This window comes from Neovison vison, chromosome 2 (genome assembly GCF_020171115.1).
Source record: "Neovison vison isolate M4711 chromosome 2, ASM_NN_V1, whole genome shotgun sequence".
NCBI lineage: Eukaryota > Metazoa > Chordata > Mammalia > Carnivora > Mustelidae > Neogale > Neogale vison.
In genome coordinates, this window is record NC_058092.1 from 153,696,876 (window position 1) to 153,714,658 (window position 17,783).

General features: G+C 47.0%; 1 protein-coding gene across 2 annotated transcripts in view; it reads left to right on the forward strand.

The window, feature by feature from the left end:
• The window catches only part of PCNX2 (pecanex 2), a 306,841-nt gene that overhangs the window by 222,783 nt on the left and 66,275 nt on the right, over positions 1–17,783 (forward strand). For both annotated transcript variants that reach the window (XM_044239352.1, XM_044239353.1), the window contains exon 23: positions 2,994–3,123. In XM_044239352.1, the coding sequence (XP_044095287.1) occupies positions 2,994–3,123 (130 nt within the window). The remainder of the gene's footprint in view (positions 1–2,993; positions 3,124–17,783) is intronic.

Sequence of the window (17,783 nt, forward strand, 5' to 3'; positions counted from 1 at the left end):
TCTTGGTGGGCGGACTCGTTCTCAAGAAATTGAACATCTGAGATGTAGATTTCATTGGGCCTTTGGTGGCTCTGTTTGAGGACGCTCGATGGGTCCCTGTGCTTTTGTTCCTAAACTTGCTCCTGATAGTGACATCCACAACCCCCCCTAAGATACAGAGCCTTCCAAGTGACCTTAGAGCCTGACGACTGCAGTCTTGTGATAGCTGACAGGGCCTGTCACCCCCTCCCCCCTTATCCCAGGACACCTTCCCATCCTTGACTAGTTGTAAAGGTAGATACGGGTTATCTGGAAGCCAATGTTGTACCATTCTGAATACAACGAGAGAAATCGTTTAGAAAACCGGGTGTGTGTGCTGTCAAAACCAAGCCCTGAGGTTCCTAAGCGCCAGGCCTGGATCCTGACTAATTCTGAAATGTTAATTATTTTATCACTCTATTAAGAAGCTGTGGGTTCAATCCTGGCATCGGGAAGGGACTAATTTGCTCCATTTTGGAAGTGAATTAGCGTTCAGGCCAGCGGGGCACTGTTTAGTAAATTGCTTTTTCCAGTACTAGCACATCTCTCCCCTGGTAGCCTCTCTTAGTGTCTGAGCTGGTAACCTCCAGGGAGGGACGCTGACGCTCCCTCTTTAACGATGTGTACAGACCATGTAGGACCACTGTCTCCTAGTAGTTACGCAGGCACAGCCAGATCATTTCTGTTAGACGTGTGTCCTGGGAAGCCTGTGGAATTTCGCTTTGGAACATCATTTCGAGCTTCGGATGATTTGTTTCTAACTTCAAGGACTGACGTAGATGTTTTCATTTTAACTGTACACTAGAGCAAGCTTTTGACAGTCACCCTGTCCCCGTGGGAAAGAAACCCAGAGGGCTCCCTGCGTGGGCTGTCATTGGAGTCCCCATTTCCTGGCGTTGCCCAAGCAGCTACAGCCACAGGCTTTCATATCTGGCCCGAGCGTGCTGCGTTTCTCTATCGATCTCCCCCTAAATAAAACAACCTCCGAGGCCACCTATCCATGTCTGCCCTACCTCGGACCTGTTACACTGTGTTTCCTTTCCCACCACATTGAACTTCATTTGCAGCTTCACACGGCTTTCCTGATGTAGCTTCTGGCTCATTGCCTCTGGCGTTTGACAAATGGACGACATACTCTTGGGGGAAATATGTAGAATCGACGAGAAGAGCAGGGCCAGCCTCCCTGGGAGGCTGCCCAGCCCCAGCTCCATGGGGCTTTGTCCTGGTTTTTCTGCAACACCGCCACCCCCCAACCCTGAGCCCTCCTCCCATCAGAGAAATCCCTCCCGTGGCTCTGCCTTCTCACATTTTTTTTCAGTACCTTTACTCCATGACATCCCCTGTGCAGGTCCCTTTTCTTCCCGAGACAAGGGTCATGGTTTATTTGGTGCGTTTTGTGACCCAGTATTTTGGTATTTTCAGCTTTCCGATGAAGAGAAAATGGATGGCGGTGACAGATCTCACAGCAGCTCGTTGTTCTGTAGCTCTGCGCATGAACCCAGGTCAAAATAAAAGGGATTGGATGTAGACTGTAGCCCCATAGAGATCTTTTTGATACCCAAACAAATCAGCACCAGAATGGATTATTAATGGTGGACATGTCAATTCCCTCCTGGAGTTGCTTGGAAGGAAATAGCAAGTTGAAAAAAATAAAATAAAGATACAGTTATTCCTGAAGCAAAACTCTGAGCTAAAGTCTTTGAAAATAACTGGAGATGTGTCTGCAACCACACAAGGCTCTCCGTTTCTGGATTCTGTAAGTGGGTGGTGAGGTCCCCACGGCCACCCCTCCGCCAGCACGTGGCTGAGAGGGAATGAAAGCATCTGGATGCCTGGGTCACTTCTATGTCCTGATGGGCAGTGACACATAGAGTCTAACTGTCTGTGCCAGGCATTCCTTTCTTACTTTGTGCCAGAACCTTCGGAACACAGGCTAAAGAAATAAGACTTCCATTTGTGCAGCTGAGAGAAAGCCCTCTTCCAGGTGGGAAGATCAGCCTGGTAGGAGATCAGATCAGACCGGGAGGGGGACGCTCCAAGCCCCCACCTGAAGGGACAAGGGACAAGGAACAAGGTGCCTATGTAAGCCCTGGACAGTCTGGCACCTTGTTGGCTTCTGCCACCTCAACCATTGGTCTCACTGTCACCCCTACACCGCAGGGACATGTGGGATTGGCAACTAGGAGCAGTTCTCCAGTGATGGAGAGAGACTGGGGAGGGACAAGCCCTCGGGGCACCTTCCTCAGACTTCTAGAGATCAGTTCACTGGTCTTCGTCCAAGTATGGCAGCGGTACTGATTTTAATGTTGGACGGTTATGTTTCTGATCAACCAGGATGTGTCAGAGTGAGTCCCACCAGTAAGTGAGAAACCCATGCAGCGTGTAACATGCTGTGAGTTCATGTGTCTACAGTCCTAGCTTGTAAAGCAGACATGACTCGAGCCATCAGTGTTCAACATATCATAAAGAACATACTTTTTTGAATAGCGGGAAGAGAGTCTTTGAGAAACAGAGATGCTACCTTCTCACACAATGGTATTTATTTCTTTTAAAACGTGTAATTTAATTTTAATTATTTATAAAGCTACCTAATACTTCAGCAAGTGTAGCACAGTGCGGTTTGCTCCACTAATGATACCCTAGTAAAAAGAAACTGTTCTTTTCAAACCTCAGATATTATATCTTTGCCATAAATCACCCTGAGACCGCTGGGATTTTTATGAGAATCATTTGGTTTTGACGCTGGCGAAATGAGACCTAGCGGGATCCTACTGAAAGTTTTATATCCCTGACTCAGTACACAGAGAGATCACATACATGCCATCTTTTCTTTCCTTGGCAAGAAAACAGCTTTCCTATAAACAAGTCAAAATCTGAAATAATATTTCGATACATAATGACACTGAAAAAAGTGGTGTTTTTGGTTTGTTTTTTTTTTTTTTTTTTTTTTTTTTGCCTTAACTCAGAATTCTCAGATTCCGCCATGCTTTTCTTTCAGACGATGATCACCTCCATCTTCTCTACCCCACTGAGCCCGTTCCTCGGGAGTGTCATTTTCATCACCTCCTATGTCAGGCCAGTGAAATTCTGGGAGAAAAATTACAAGTAAGATCCTAAAGTTGATGCTAATATGCTTTGCTAAAATTCGTGCTTCCTGATGTTCCTTGACCTTCCTCCGTGTCAAGGCTCAGCCTTCGTGCCTCGCCAGCAGCTGGGGGCTGAGTGTGTCCCCCAGGAGGCTTCCTCCGTTCATCGCTCAGCACTGGGGGTGGGATTGGGGTTGGGGGGCGCCGGGGCTCTGAACCGAACAGTTCGGATTGCAGCTCTACAGTCGGGTACCAGCCTGGGTTTTGTTGGTCGCGCAGGAAAAATGAGTTCCCTCTGCCAAGTATTGGCATTTGCCCTCAGAAAGGTTGTTGAGGGAGCCCCCGGCGGGGAATGCCCCTGGATGGCACGTGTCCCCTCTCGGCTGTACCTCCCGTGAGCATCCTGAGTGAGCGTGTCGCGTGCAAGTGTGCGCTCTTCACAGCTCAACACGACGGAGAACACCAGGTGTTCCAGAGCGCAGGTGCTCCAGAGCGTTCAACTTGCAGTTATTTATGCCTTTTCTTGACTATGTGGCCGGGCCAGTCACAAACCTCCTCCAGCAAACAGTGATGCAGTCGGGGCGCCTACTTCTGAAGGGAAGGCGTGAAGGCGGAGTCATGTTCTACTAACTAATTTTCCAGAACTCCTGAGGGCTTGGGGGAGTGAGGGGAAGGTGCTGCGGATGGGTGGTCATGGAGAACACCAGTGAGCCGGTCCATCTTCAGCTGGGGCAGAGGAGAAGGACTATTCCAGAACCCCTCCCCTAACTTATAGCCATACCTGCGCTGAGCCCCATAAACCCTGGTCGACCCTCCACGGTATTTTTGACATGACATTTTGCATGACTCGGGCACTTGACGGTGTGCTCTTGATGTCCTGTATAAGACACCACTAATGTAGGAGGTCTGTGGTTTCTGTTTCTCCCCTTAGAGGGTTCCTGCGACCATAAAATCACACCCTTGTGGGACGGGCAGTAGGGGGGAGTAATTAAAACTCAACCTGGGGCATCTGCCCACCTGGGCTCATGTCTCACCTCTACCACCTAACGCTGGTGACCTCAGGTCTCTCTTTCTCCTCTTCTGTAAAATGGGGGCAAAATGAGGGGACCTACTTCACAGACTTGCCGTGAAGAGAAAATCAGTTCATATACATAGAGCCCCATGTGAGCCTGCACTGTTATGATTCTTCTCTGTGCCTTAAAGTCCCTATGGGGCCAGGGCTGGTGGGGGGCAGGACTCGGTGGGGAGACCCTCTGGCATGATCCTCATATTCAAGAAAGGTGGGATTTTTGCAGTACGAGTACCTGTGTGAAAATTAGCACAGAAACACGAGTTCTCTTTTGTGTGTGTTTAAGGAGAAACCATGCATATTTACAGAGCCAGAGAGTAAAAGAAAATGACAGGCAAGGGCTTGTTACTTTCAGTTTCCTTAGGGGAAGACAAGTTGGGGTATCTTTTTGGAGCTCTGAAAACCGCATTTACACCTGTCACTATAGAGGACCCTGCAATGACTTTGCCCTTAACCATGCAGAAAAGTGCAAGATTGTTTCAACAATCTTGAAACAAGATCGTTACTACAAGAGATTTCCTTTTTGTCTCCTAGTCTCAGATAAATAAGGAGCCAGTCTTTCTGGCCTGGAATCTGACATAAGCAAGATGCATCCCCATTGAGCTGGACAGAGCTTTAAGGGTCCCTGATAGGAAGGGGACGGGGACAGGCTCTGGGGGGAGTTTAATTGCCAGGTGGTCTCCTAACCCGCGTGGGGAGCAAGGTGCTCCTGGACGTCCGTGTTTGCTCAGTTTCTTCACTTGCAGGTTTCAGTCTGGTTCTTGAACCGTCGGCTTCTGGGGCTCCTTGCGTGTATGAGCCTCTAGAGCAGGGTCCCCATTTCCTTACTCTGTGTCACAAATAATTGATTCTGTCATGAGCTGCTGTGAACTCAGTTGAGCGCTGTTACGTGTGGGAGGGGTCTGCCTTCGCTTGGCCTGGCTGTGGGTGGGGAGGGGTCTGCAGGCATGTGGAAGGCTGTCCAGCCTTTACGAGGTCTCTCTGAGGGGGCCAACTCGGGGAAAATGTTCAGTGCTGCTGGGGAAAAAAGTTCCTGATGCAAAACCCAGGCTGGTCGCCTTGTGGGACATCAGAACACGGAGCCCCGTGCCCAGCTGCTTAAAAGATCAGTGATGGAATTCTGGACAGTAAGAGGTGGGTATCAGGAAAGGAAATGGCAGGAAATCTCATCTGGATCCCTGTAAAGGCTCTGGAAAGCTCATTCTGACTATCTTAAACTGTTGGTTTTTATTTCAAATGGTAATGACTGCCTGCCTGGTTTCTGGCTGGAGAGCATCTCCGTGGCTGTCCCACTGCCTACAACGGAGCACTTGGTTACCAGGTCTTGGATTCTGAGGACTTGGTTACTACTCGTCCCCTGGCTTTCAAAGGCTGATCACAAATCCTCTTCCTCTGGAGTTAGGGGGCACATGCTGCTGGAGGGTACCCCAGCATGCCACCCCCTGCCTGGGCTGTGGCCCTTGCACTCACAGTCCCCTCTTCTGGGCCTCTTCTCCCTCTCCACCCCTGCTGCCTCACTTGCCAGCCTTCCCAGTCCTCCAGGCTTGCTCTCAGCCCTTTGGAAGTTGACTTTGTTCCTGCAAGTCTCCAGTGAGCCCAGCACTAATGAAACCATTTTATATTTTTAAAAAAATTTTTTTAAAGATTTTATGTATTTATTTGAGAGAAAGAGAGAGAGCACAAGCAGGGGAAGGGCAGAGGGAGAGGGAGAAGCAGCCTCCCCGCTGAGCAGGGAGCCCAATGTGGGACTTGATCCCAGGACTCTGGGATCACGACCTGAGCCGAAGGCAGACACCTCATTGACTGAGCCACAGGTGCCCCATGAAACCATTTCAGTACCTTAAGGAACGGATAAGTAAATCACCAGCCACCTGGTGATTTCTAGGCCAGTCTGTTTCCCCCCACCTGGGCTATCTTGAAATCCACAGGCTTCCTGTTCCCCAACACTGCTTCTCCCTGGGACACACATGTGTCCTCTGCCCTCCTGACTCCCCTGCACTCTGGTCAGATCTGCACATGGAGCACCAGGTTCCATGCTGCCCCAGAGGCCTGTGGTGGCTCGTAGCTGCCTGAGGAGAAGAATACCACCTGGTCCAGCCCTGTCAAGTAAGGAGCTCTGCAGTGCTGGGAATGCTGTGCACCTGCACCGTCCAATATGGCGGCCCTACCGTCCAGGTATGGCTAATGACCATTTGAAATGGGGCCAATGTGACTGAGGTACTGAATTTTTACTTTTTTTTTTTTTTTTCTGTTAGAGATAGAGAGCCCGGGGAGGGGAGGAGCAGAGGGACAGGGAGAGAGGGAATCTCAAGCAGGTTCCTTGACCAGCCAGGAGCCTGATGCGGGGCTCAATCTCACAATCCAGAGATCACAACCTGATCCGAAATCAGGAATCAGATACATCATGGACTGAAGCCCCCAGTCATCCCCTGAATTTTTACTTCTTCTCTTTAATTGTAATGAATTCAATCTCAATAGCCACATGTGTCTAGAGACTACCACGATGTACAGCACAGGTCTAGACCCTCCTCAGTTTTAATCTCAATTTCCAGCTTATTACCCAAAACATTCTGTCACACCTCACACAGTGGCTTTTTCATCCCAAGCCTTGCCTTGGGCTGTGTCCTCCACCTAAGTGTCCTTCCTGCCCCGGGACCTCTCCAATTCCCATCCACCTACACCCACCCAGATTCCAGGACTTGATGGACTCAAAGGGGGTTAGGTTCAGGAGGCCTATGAGGTGAGAGGTATTATAGCAGCCATCTTTGGAAGATGAATTAGCCTGTGGCCATCAGCAAATTCTACCCAGGATTGGCAGAGACAATACTTATCGCCAAGTCTAGACTTGTTTCTTTTTCATCTTGTGTCGCTGAAAGGCTGTGCACATAGTAGGTGTTGTCTACTTCTTAAACGAACTGAGTCCCATGATAATGTGTAAAAGGTAAAGGAGATCTTCACCTTGGTCTCATTTGCCAGTGTTAGGAAGTTCCCTGTTAAAATGATGTTCTCTTAACTAATAAGGTCTTAAAAATCTGTCTCGATGAGCTCTGCCTGGGGTCTCCACTTAAATTACAGACAACGGCAACAAATGCACTGTAATTTATACATTGTAATGTGCCTTGTGTGTATAAATCCCCATATGATAGAAACATTCTGATATTATGATCTATCACCCTTCTCCTTGCATATAAACAATCACTAAATAACCAAACTTTGTCATTACCATGAGACAAATGTTTAGGCTAGAAATATTGATTCGTGTTTTGGTTATCCCAGCAAAGATCTTGGTCCTAAAGAAGTTGACTATTTTTAGTCCTAATGAATGAAAAGTTCCTTTAATAATGAGTTTGTTGGGATAGATCAGAAGTCTTGTATAAGATATTAAACACCATCACTGTGAGAGACACATAGAACAACCACTTGAAAGGCAAGTATGGCTTTCGTGGCAGTTACATTTCTATCACATTCTCCACATTGGTTTTAAAATGTTAAATCAGGGGCGCCTGGGTGGCTCAGTGGGTTATGCCTCTGCCTTCGGCTCAGGTCATGATCTCGGGGTCCTGGGAACGAGGCCCGAATCGGGCTCTCTGCTCAGCGGGGAGCCTGCTTCCTCCCCTCTCTCTCTGCCTGCAGCTCTGCCTACTTGTGATCTCTGTCTCTCAAATAAATAAATAAAATCTTTAAAAAAAAAAAAGTTAAGTCAGGGGCATCTGGGTGGCTCAGTTGGTTAAGCATCTGCCTTCAGCTCAGGTTATGATCCCAGGATCCCAGGACTGAGCCCCGTGTCCCGCTCTGCACTCAGCAGAGAATCTGCTCGTCCCTCTCCTTCTCGATCTGCCTCCCCGCACCCACCCCGGCTTGTGCTCTCTCCGTCTCTCTCAGATGAATAAAATCTTTAGAAATAAAATGTTAAATCTTTCTGGGCAAGATCCTCCACAAATGAGTGCTAGGCATCCACGTGAGGGCCGTGCTAGGCTTTAACTAACAGGAGTCACTGTGAGATTGGTCTGCAGAAGCATCCTGCTCTGTTCCATGTCCTTGGTCCCCGTCTAGTTAGCGAGAAGATAATCAGCATTACTTAATCCTCAGCTCTCCCCACGGCAGTGGTCATTTGTCAGAAACTTTGAGCTTTGTTGTTCATCAGAACTCGATTGAAGTCCCGGCTCAAATGCCTGGTTAAGTGTTTGGGAAATTAGTCAGTCTGTGAGCCTCAGTTAACTCATCTGTGAAATGGGGTGGCTGGCTCTCCACCCCTCCCGAAGTCACAAATACCGAACAAGACATGGTTCACTGTGGTAAATGCGCAGGTCATTTCTATGTACAGCGATTATCCTTAATCCTGTCCCATTTTGTTCCCCTTCCTTCTATTTCTATCTTCTCTCATTAGACTTTTAATTCAGTTACGTCGAGACGTATTTTATACGTCCTTGCAGCCGATCAGAAATCTGAAATGGCAGAGCACCATCGTACCAACCGGTGAAAAGACACACGTGTAGACCATGTGACCTCAAGTCCACAGACAGCACGCTGTCACATGCCCCTTAAATATTTGTCTTCGCCTTTAAGCGCTGTGTTTCTTTTGATGTCTTACCCCGTCACAGAGCCTTAGAGCTGTGCTTTGAGCAGCAGAGTTGCCTGAGTTGAAAAACATCTCTAAAGCATCATTATTTTGTGGTTTATCAAAAGACAGACTATATGATCAAAATATTTCAACTAGTCTCTGTGGGCTCCTGTGAATCTTACTGTGTTACTTCCCAGTGCCCTCGTGGGTTTGGAATACAGAAGCAGGGCTAGCATGGGCCCTTGGAGTTACAGAATCCCCCTCGTGCTGCTCATGGAAGGGAGTCCTCCAGCCTCTTCTACTCTGGGCGGAGCAGCCCTTGTGCCTTCTTAGGCAGCCCTGGGTGAGCTTTGTCTGCCATGGCTGCGGGCTGTCCTCTGTGCAGGATCTGTTCCTTGTGTCCTCACCTGGATGCCACAGTCACCTGGATGCACCTGCTGTTGCCAGAGCAACTAGCATCCTCGTGCCTCCTGTGTATCCTGCCCTTCACTCCTTGGAAGACAGTGCTCTACCCTCACTGCCCTCTCTCTTAGGCTCAACAGCCCTTCCTACCTCTGTGTGTGTGTGTGTGTGTGTGTGTGTGTGTCTGTGTGGGTTTTTTTTTTTTAAAGATTTATTTATTTATTTGACAGAGATCACAAGTAGGCAGAGAGACAGGCAGAGAGAGAGGAGGAAGCAGGCTCCCCGCTGAGCAGAGAGACCGATGCGGGACTCGATCCCAGGACCCTGAGATCATGACCTGAGCCAAAGGCAGAGGCTTAACCCACTGAGCCACCCAGGTGCCCTGTCTGTGTGTGTTTTAAGATTTTATTCATTTGACAGAGAGAGAGATAGCAAGAGCAAGAACACAGGCAGGGAAAGTGGGAGAGGGAGAAGCAGGCTTCCCGAGGAGCAGGGAGCCCGATGCAGGACTCGAACCCAGGACCCTGGGATCATGACCTGAGCCCAAGGCAGGGGCTTAATGATTGAGCCACCCAGATGTCCCCCCTACCTATGGTGCAGACCTGGGCAAGCCTCACTGACCTTATCCAGAAGTCTGCTGGACAGCCTCTAACCCTCCCCTCTAGCCCATTCCAGATGCCGTCTACTCAGGTCGCAACAGATGTGACCTCCTGTGAGCCAGATATTTTCTGCTCTCATTTTTGCCTTCTAAAATCTAAAACCTCTCAATTATTTTACTAAAGTGGTGCCAAGCCAGGCCTTCGTCATGCCTATCTTATGTGTACGGTTTAGTGAAAATCAGGAATTTACACTTCCGGGGCATCTGGGCGGCTCAGTCGTTTAGGTGTGTGCCTTTGTCTCAGGTGATGATTCCGGAGTCCTGGGATTGAGCCCCACATTGGGCTCCCTGCTTAGCGGTGATTCTCTTTCTTCTTCTTCCTCTGCCTCTGCATGCGTGTGCTTGCTTGTTCTCTCTTTCAAATAAATAAATGAAATCTCAAAAAAAAAAAAAAAAGAAAAAGAAATTTACATTTCCTTTACCAACTCTTTTTTTTTTTTGCATATTTTATTTTATTTTTTTCCCAATTTATTTATTTTCAGAAAAACAGTATTCATTATTTTTTCACCACACCCAGTGCTCCATGCAAGCTGTGCCCTCTATAAAACCCACCACCTGGTACCCCAACCTCCCACCCCCCCCACCACTTCAAACCCCTCAGATTGTTTTTCAGAGTCCATAGTCTCTCATGGTTCATCTCCCCTTCCAATTTACCCAAAAGCACATACCCTCCCCAATGTCCATAACCCTACCCCCCTTCTCCCAACCCCCCTCCCTCCAGCAACCCACAGTTTGTTTCGTGAGATTAAGAGTCACTTATGGTTTGTCTCCCTCCCTATCCCATCGTGTTTCATGGATTCTTCTCCTACCCACTTAAGCCCCCATGTTGCATCACCACTCCCTCATATCAGGGAGATCATATGATAGTTGTCTTTCTCCGCTTGACTTATTTCGCTAAGCATGATACGCTCTAGTTCCATCCATGTTGTCGCAAATGGCAAGATTTCGTTTCTTTTGATGGCTGCATAGTATTCCATTGTGTATATATACCACATCTTCTTGATCCATTAATCTGTTGATGGACATCTAGGTTCTTTCCATAGTTTGGCTATTGTGGACATTGCTGCTATAAACATTCGGGTGCACGTGCCCCTTTGGATCACTACGTTTGTATCTTTAGACCTTTACCAACTCTTGATCCATCATTGGCTTTCATATTCCAGCCCATAGAGGTCCATTTCTTTCTTCATTTTTTTTTAAATTAAGATTTTAATTGTTGGAGAGACAGAGAGAGTGATAGGGAGCACAGGTGGGGAAGAGAGGGAGAAGCTGGCAGGGAGCCCAATGTGGGGCTTGATCCCAGGACCCTGGGATCATGACCTGAACTAAAGGTGGACGCTTAACCCACGGAGCAACCCAGGCCCCTCCATAGAGGTCCTTTTCAATGACACCGTTCATCATCTCTCCAGCCCCTCCCTTGCACTCTCTGCAGACCCACCAGCATCTCTGTCTCACGCATGGTTTCTTACTGAGGATGCTCAAGGCCATGTGTGCCTGACTTGGGCAAGGCAGTCAAAGAAAGAAGTTCTCAACACACATTTTATTTTTTACCTTTTCACCATGGGGAAGATTTTTCTGGATGCTCTCTACCCACTGAGCTATTTTAAGCATGGTTTGTAAGATCTTTGTGCAAAGCATGGAGTTTCTCAAAAGGCAATTTTTTTCTCAAATGCAAAGCAGCAATCTTATTCGGCTTATGGGTTAATAGTAAAATGGAGCACTATAATTAAAATTTGCAATTATGCAGGGTAGGATTTACATATCTCAGCTTGCAATTAAGCTACCCCACAATTTATTTGGATATGTTTACAAAGTGCCTGGACATATTGCAATAAAAGCCTTGAGGCTCCTTTTTCAGATGTCTTAGGGCTATTAGACTCGGAGCCATGCCTAGGCATGTGCTGGGCTCTGAGGCATTACTACTGGTGCTTACACAGGTAGTGGAGAAGCGCAGCACTAGTCCTCATTTTGCATTTGCTGAACAGCTGTACACCTTCCCAAATATATGCATTCTTGCCTGTGTACCCATTCTGGAAGTCAAATTTCATTTTTCTCATTTCACAGATCAGAAAAGGGAAACTTGGGAAGTTAAATGACTTGCCCAAGGTCACAGGACAAATCGGTGGCTGAGCCGTGACTTTAAACCAGGTCTGGTGTGAGTCTAAGTTTGAACGCTCTCCGTTATGTCCCCAAACCTCTCAAATGCCTCCCACACTGTGTGCGATTCAGTGAACATCCGTTAGAGGGTTCACTTGGGACTGGAAAGGGGCCGTCACGAACACCCTGCTCAGAGGAGGAGCTGGGCCGGAAGGACAGGCAGTGCCGCCCAGGCCCTGAAGTCCCTTCCCTGAGCCGGCCTGACTGCAGAAGTGGCTTCTTTTAGTCCGGGGGGCATGGTGGGTGGCTCTCAGCAGGGCTGCCTCCGTCCCGGGCCCTTGTCATTCGCCCAGCGGGCTCTCAGCAGCTCCAGAGCCCGAGCCGGGAAGCGTGAGCATGGGATCTCCCACACGGGGAAATCTGTGATCACTGACCACCGTTAGCCTCCTTTCCAGGAGTGGAGCCTTAAGGTTAGAGCAGAAATGCGGCTTCTGGGCCCTTCCTGGGCACCGAGTTACCACCTGCATTCCTGAATCAAATCTCAGGCCCAGAAAGGGGGTCGAACTCATTCAAGATGCAAATTTTCTTTTTAAATGGCTGATCTGAAAAATTCCTCTTGGAGGCCACCACTTGCCCTTCATTTTCCAGGCTGTTCAGTAATTCCAGACAACTGTGAAAGGCATGAAAACAGGCCCTCAGTTCCCCCAGGAGCTCAGGGTAGGTCTTCGGGAATCTCTCTCCACAGAAAGGACAATGCGGGCTTGTCTGGGTGTACAAATAAGTTCGAGAATTTTAAGAGATTTAAAAATACTTAGGAATCCCTGTGAGACTGATGACAGAGACGTGTTTGGGGCTAACACTGCTCAGCCAGCGCAGGGCCACTTCTGGGGAAACAGTGGGTACGGGACTCCCGGGGCAGCCAGGGTAGGAATATGGACCACATCCTAAACTTCCCAGAAGGAAAGAAGTAAAGAGATAGGAGCAGGGAACGTTCTTAGTCGTGGATGGTAAAAGGAAAGTGTCAAGGCCGACTGAGAAGGCAAATTGCTCCAGAGTCCAGTGTCCATGAAGCTCTGCCAAACGACTGGGACTTGGGGCTGACCGAGCACGTGCAGCCGTGCTGGGCCGACTTCGGTTTTCTCTTCCCTCTGAACTTAGCTTTGCATACAATCTCCGCATAAAGTCTCCGGACTTTAGGCCTCAGGTAAGAAACAGACAAGCAAGTGACAGGGTGGCCAAAGGCCCCGGGCAATGGAAAGACAGAGTTCACTCCAGAGTCCCAGAGATCTGTTGTTTCTGCCTGCCCCAGTGAGTTCTGGAGCCCCGGCGACAGGGAGCTGTGCCAGTCAGGCTGGCCCTCTCTTTCCCTCAGACTCGGTGGTGGGGGGGTGGTGCAGGCCTAAGGCCCTTGGCAGCCTTCTAACCCCCACAAAGCGAGACTGGCCTGAGAATTCAGCAAACAACAGAGGAATGCAGGGCACGGGATGCGGAGACTGATTTCTGATGACGCACCCTCTACCCTGGGGTCCTTCTGGGCCTGGTGGAGCTTTGGGCTGCGTAAGCCAGCCAATTCCGTATTTTGCTTAAGTCATTTTCAGTTGGGTATTCTGCCACTTGAAATCAATCATAAAAGCAAGGAAAGGCTTTTATCGAAAGGATTCTTCCTCTCGACCTTTTATTTTGGGGGAGTGACAGCATGAAGGTCAGACCTTTATCACCAGAACGCTGTGGTTCTAACTAGGCTTGAAGCCAGAGAACGTTCTGGGTGTCCCCTGGGTGCCTCCAGGACCGAGGGGTAGATGGGGAGTTTTGAGCCTTTCCTGGTTCCACAGCTCACATGCCCCGTGTCTGATGCTTGTTTTCCACGTCCCTTCTCTGCCTCCGATTTTTCTCAACCAGAATTTTTGGTCTGTGTCTGAAAGCTGTTGTGTCTGAGAAACTAAATGACGAACTCGGCCCCATCGTGCTGTTTTGCTGACGGTTGAGAAATCTCTCACGCACATTCCCAGGGGTAAGGTTTGACACTTCAGGTGTGGCGATGAGCTATTATGCAAATATATTCCAGAAGGATGATGCTTTTGAGGAACTCCAGGGCGGCGAATTTCTCAAATAGCCCTGGTTCGAGCTTATTATTCATTATGCTGTGTTGCATGATTTTTGCTCAGGGTCCTGTTACATTTTGCTGAGCGGTTAAGGAATTTGAAAAGTGCAGAGTAGTGAAGCTGACCATGTGCCTGCAGGAAGGAGTCCAACATGCCCACCTGCTCCCCGGCTGTCTAGGGCTGCTGACTCTACACTTCAAGGTCACGCAGGAGCGAGGCTTTGTGACTGAGTCAGGTTGATGGATGGTTTCGGGGGGTGTAAGTCAATAACAGCATGGAGCAGAACCCTTTTCACTGCAGCAAGTGAGGGCAGGGGGCGTCCTTCTCTGGCTTTTAGGGAAGTGTTGGAGATCGGGCTGATTTCTTCCAAACAAAGGAAGGCAGGAAATAGCTCTAAAATCCACATTAAATCTGCAAACTCTTTTATTGCATTGGATTGCATATACAATAGTGCAGGGGGTTTATTGTGTAGATCAAGACCTCTGTCTAATGGAAATTTAATCCCCAAGAACCCAAGAACCTCGAGCATTTTAGGTCTTTGCTGTGATCGGCCAATGCTCCAAATGGATGTTGCCGGCCATGGTCAGTGTGTTCTCTTCTCCCTGTGATGAATAGAGTTGGCTGTGGGCAGGCCGCTTTGGGCCACGGGGAATGTGTGCATTTGAGGCTCTAGGTAAAAACTCATTTCTTAGCCTTCTAGTGATCAGGCGGGGCTCCTTTAGTCTGGTTTCCAGAGCATGACTGACTTTAATCCTACTTTACTGAGAGCCGAGAGACCTGGTCCAGGCTTCGTGTATGGTTGCTGCTTCCTGGTACACAGCGGTACCAACTGATTAATGAAATTAGTACATTACGTGGACATGGAAGCTATACTCTTTCCTTCTTTTTTTTTTTTTTTTTTTTTTGTCCCTTTGGGAACATTCTGTCATCATCATTGCTCACAGGGTTTATGACACTTTGTCGTGTCTGGATTGCTATGTTTGCTTCTCTCTGTAAACATTTAAGTAGATTGATGCTCGCCTTCAAGATAGATGAAAAATGACCAATGATGGAAAAATAATCACATGCAGGAGAATTAGGAAAAAAAATCTATTATCTGATAAAAACAAGGCTAATTTAATGTATCACATTCCTTTTCCATTTGTGATGCCTTCTTATGTTACACTGAAGAAAGGACTTTGTTTTAGAGGTTATAGAGCGGAAACTTTACTTCCTCATGTCAGGGAAGGCTTTGGAGAGAGATATACTTTGAAGTTGGGGGAAGAGGAAGGAGAGAAAGTTCGTAGTGGGTTGTAAAGAAAATTGGGTAAGAAATGAAGTTTTTAAAAAGCAGTTTTTAAGAGCAGTCCAAAATGATAGAATACTAGCATTCTGTGTAGTTATCATGGGTAAAGAACAGCCAGCAGGGAGAAGGTTTTCTTACCATTGCCAAAGAACCTGTTTTGGCACTATATTGAAGAGATTTGTGCACCCTTATGTTTATAGTGTTATTTATAATAGTTATTATAATAGATATGGAAGCAACCCAAGTGTCTTTTGATACATGAATTGATAAAGAAGATATATATTCTACTTAATATATCTAGATCTAAATATATATCATGGAATATTACTTAGCCATAAAAAAGAATGGACTCTTGCTACTTGCAATGACATGGATGAGCCTAGAGGGTATTATGCTAAGTGAAATAAGTCAGAGAAAGAGAACTATCATATGATTTCATGTATATGTGCACTCTAAACAGCAAAACAAATGAGCACATAAAAAAACAAATAAAAAAATATAGTCTTATAAACGCAGAAAACAAACTGGTGTTTTTCAGAAAAGAGGTAGAAGGGGGGAAGAGGTGAAAGAGGCGAAGGGAATTCACAGGCACAAACATCCAGTGATAAAATAAATAAGCTGCAGGGATTTAAAGTACAGCATCTAGTCATAAGTACAGGACTATAGTCAGTAAGTTAATAATATTGTAATAATGCTGTGTGGGGAGCATTGTGTAATGTAGAGCATTATCGAATCACCATGTCGTCCACCTGAAACCAAAATAACATTGTGGGTCAACTGTACTTTAGTAATAAATTTTTAAAAATAACTTGGGGAAAGGCTGGGGCAAATGCAGGACAACTGGGAGAGAGGAATGAACCGATTTTATCTGCTCCGTGTTATCCTTGAGCTCCCGGAGCCAAGACTGGACACAAACTATTTCAGTATTCGAAAAATCAATATGGAAAACATTTTCAGGGTAAACTTGACTATTCCTTTTTCCCCGTTACAGAAAAATCCATGCCTGAATATACTGATGCAGGGATATCAAGAGCCTTTTCTGTTCTCTCATGGTTCCCTGGGGTGACTGGCCCATCACAAGGTTAAAGGGATTCTTTGTTTCATTTTGCGTAGGTTAGTGGTCACCGGTGCAGCTCTGCATTTTAATTTCCTACCTCAAGTCCTGTGCAATGTTTAGTTGCCATTGTATGCACTGAGACACCAGGGGATCCGAAAAATCAAGCGATGCTCCCCTTTACACCCCTCACACAGGTTAATAAATCATTAACCAAGTTAGAAATAGAAATCCAGTTTTATTCACTTAAAATTCCAGTTTCAGTGTTGGGGGTATGGAATGTGAGCAGAGGACCGCGTCATGATCTGGAAGGTACAAGAACGGCAAAGGAAAAGTGAAGTCCGTCTCAGCGGTGAGCGCGCGGGCGGGCTTTTATTAAGTGCTATATCCCTCGGTGACAAAACGACTCCGTGTGCTTATGGCTGCGTGTCGAGAGAGGGTGTCTTCTCACGTTGCTGCCTCTCTGGACACAAGCAGCCATGCCAGTGGGAGGACCTCAGGAAAGTCATAGGGCTGCGTGCGCCCCTGCACAGATGGGACTGCTCCTTGCCAAGGATGACTGTGTCCTTTTTGCTGGGCAGGGGGCTCCTCTTAATCCAAATCCTGTGCATTCCACTGGTCACTAATGAAAACAAAACAAAACAAAACAAACTCCATGTGTCTTCATTCCCAGGAGAAATTTCGCCCGCAACTCTAAAACACTGTTGCATAAATGACATCAGACTTCTTGCTACCAGAAGGATATAGCACACAGAAGTCAAAACCTTCCATCAAGCATGTTAAACCTGGGGAAAAACCAGCACCTCCTTGATAATTTAATTTTTATGAATCCATTATAATCCTCTGCATCTTTCTTTATTCAAGTCTCCCTTTGGCTGACTCTTTGCCCAACTGCATACAACACGAATGTTTTTATTACTGTTTTTATTAGTTGCGTTTGCAGAAAGAGAAGAAACACTTTTCACCCCCTAAATATTTATGACCTTCCAGTGAATGAGTAGTTGGATTTCATATCCTGTATTTGAAATGTTGGATAATCTTGAATTCTTCTGGCTGAAATGGGAGAAGCGATCTTAATTGGAAATGTAAGAGAGTTTGGATCAGAAATGAAAATTGCACATGAGTGGGTTATTATTACAGTAACAAAATTCAGGCCTGCTCTTAGCTATGATATTTTTTTATTTAAAAAAATTTAGGCTCTTTCTCTTTATTGATTCATGTACAGTTGAAAGAAATAATACAGAGAGATCCCCTGTATAACCTTCACCCAGTTTACAGATGTTAACATCTTGCAAAACTGTCACAATCAGAATATTGGTGTTGATAAATTCAAGATAGAGAGCTTTTCTACCACCACAAAGATCTCTCCTGTTGTCCCTCTCATACGCTCATACTTGTCCTTGTTGCCGCTACCACCTTCTTAATTCCTATCAACTATTTTTAAAAAAGAT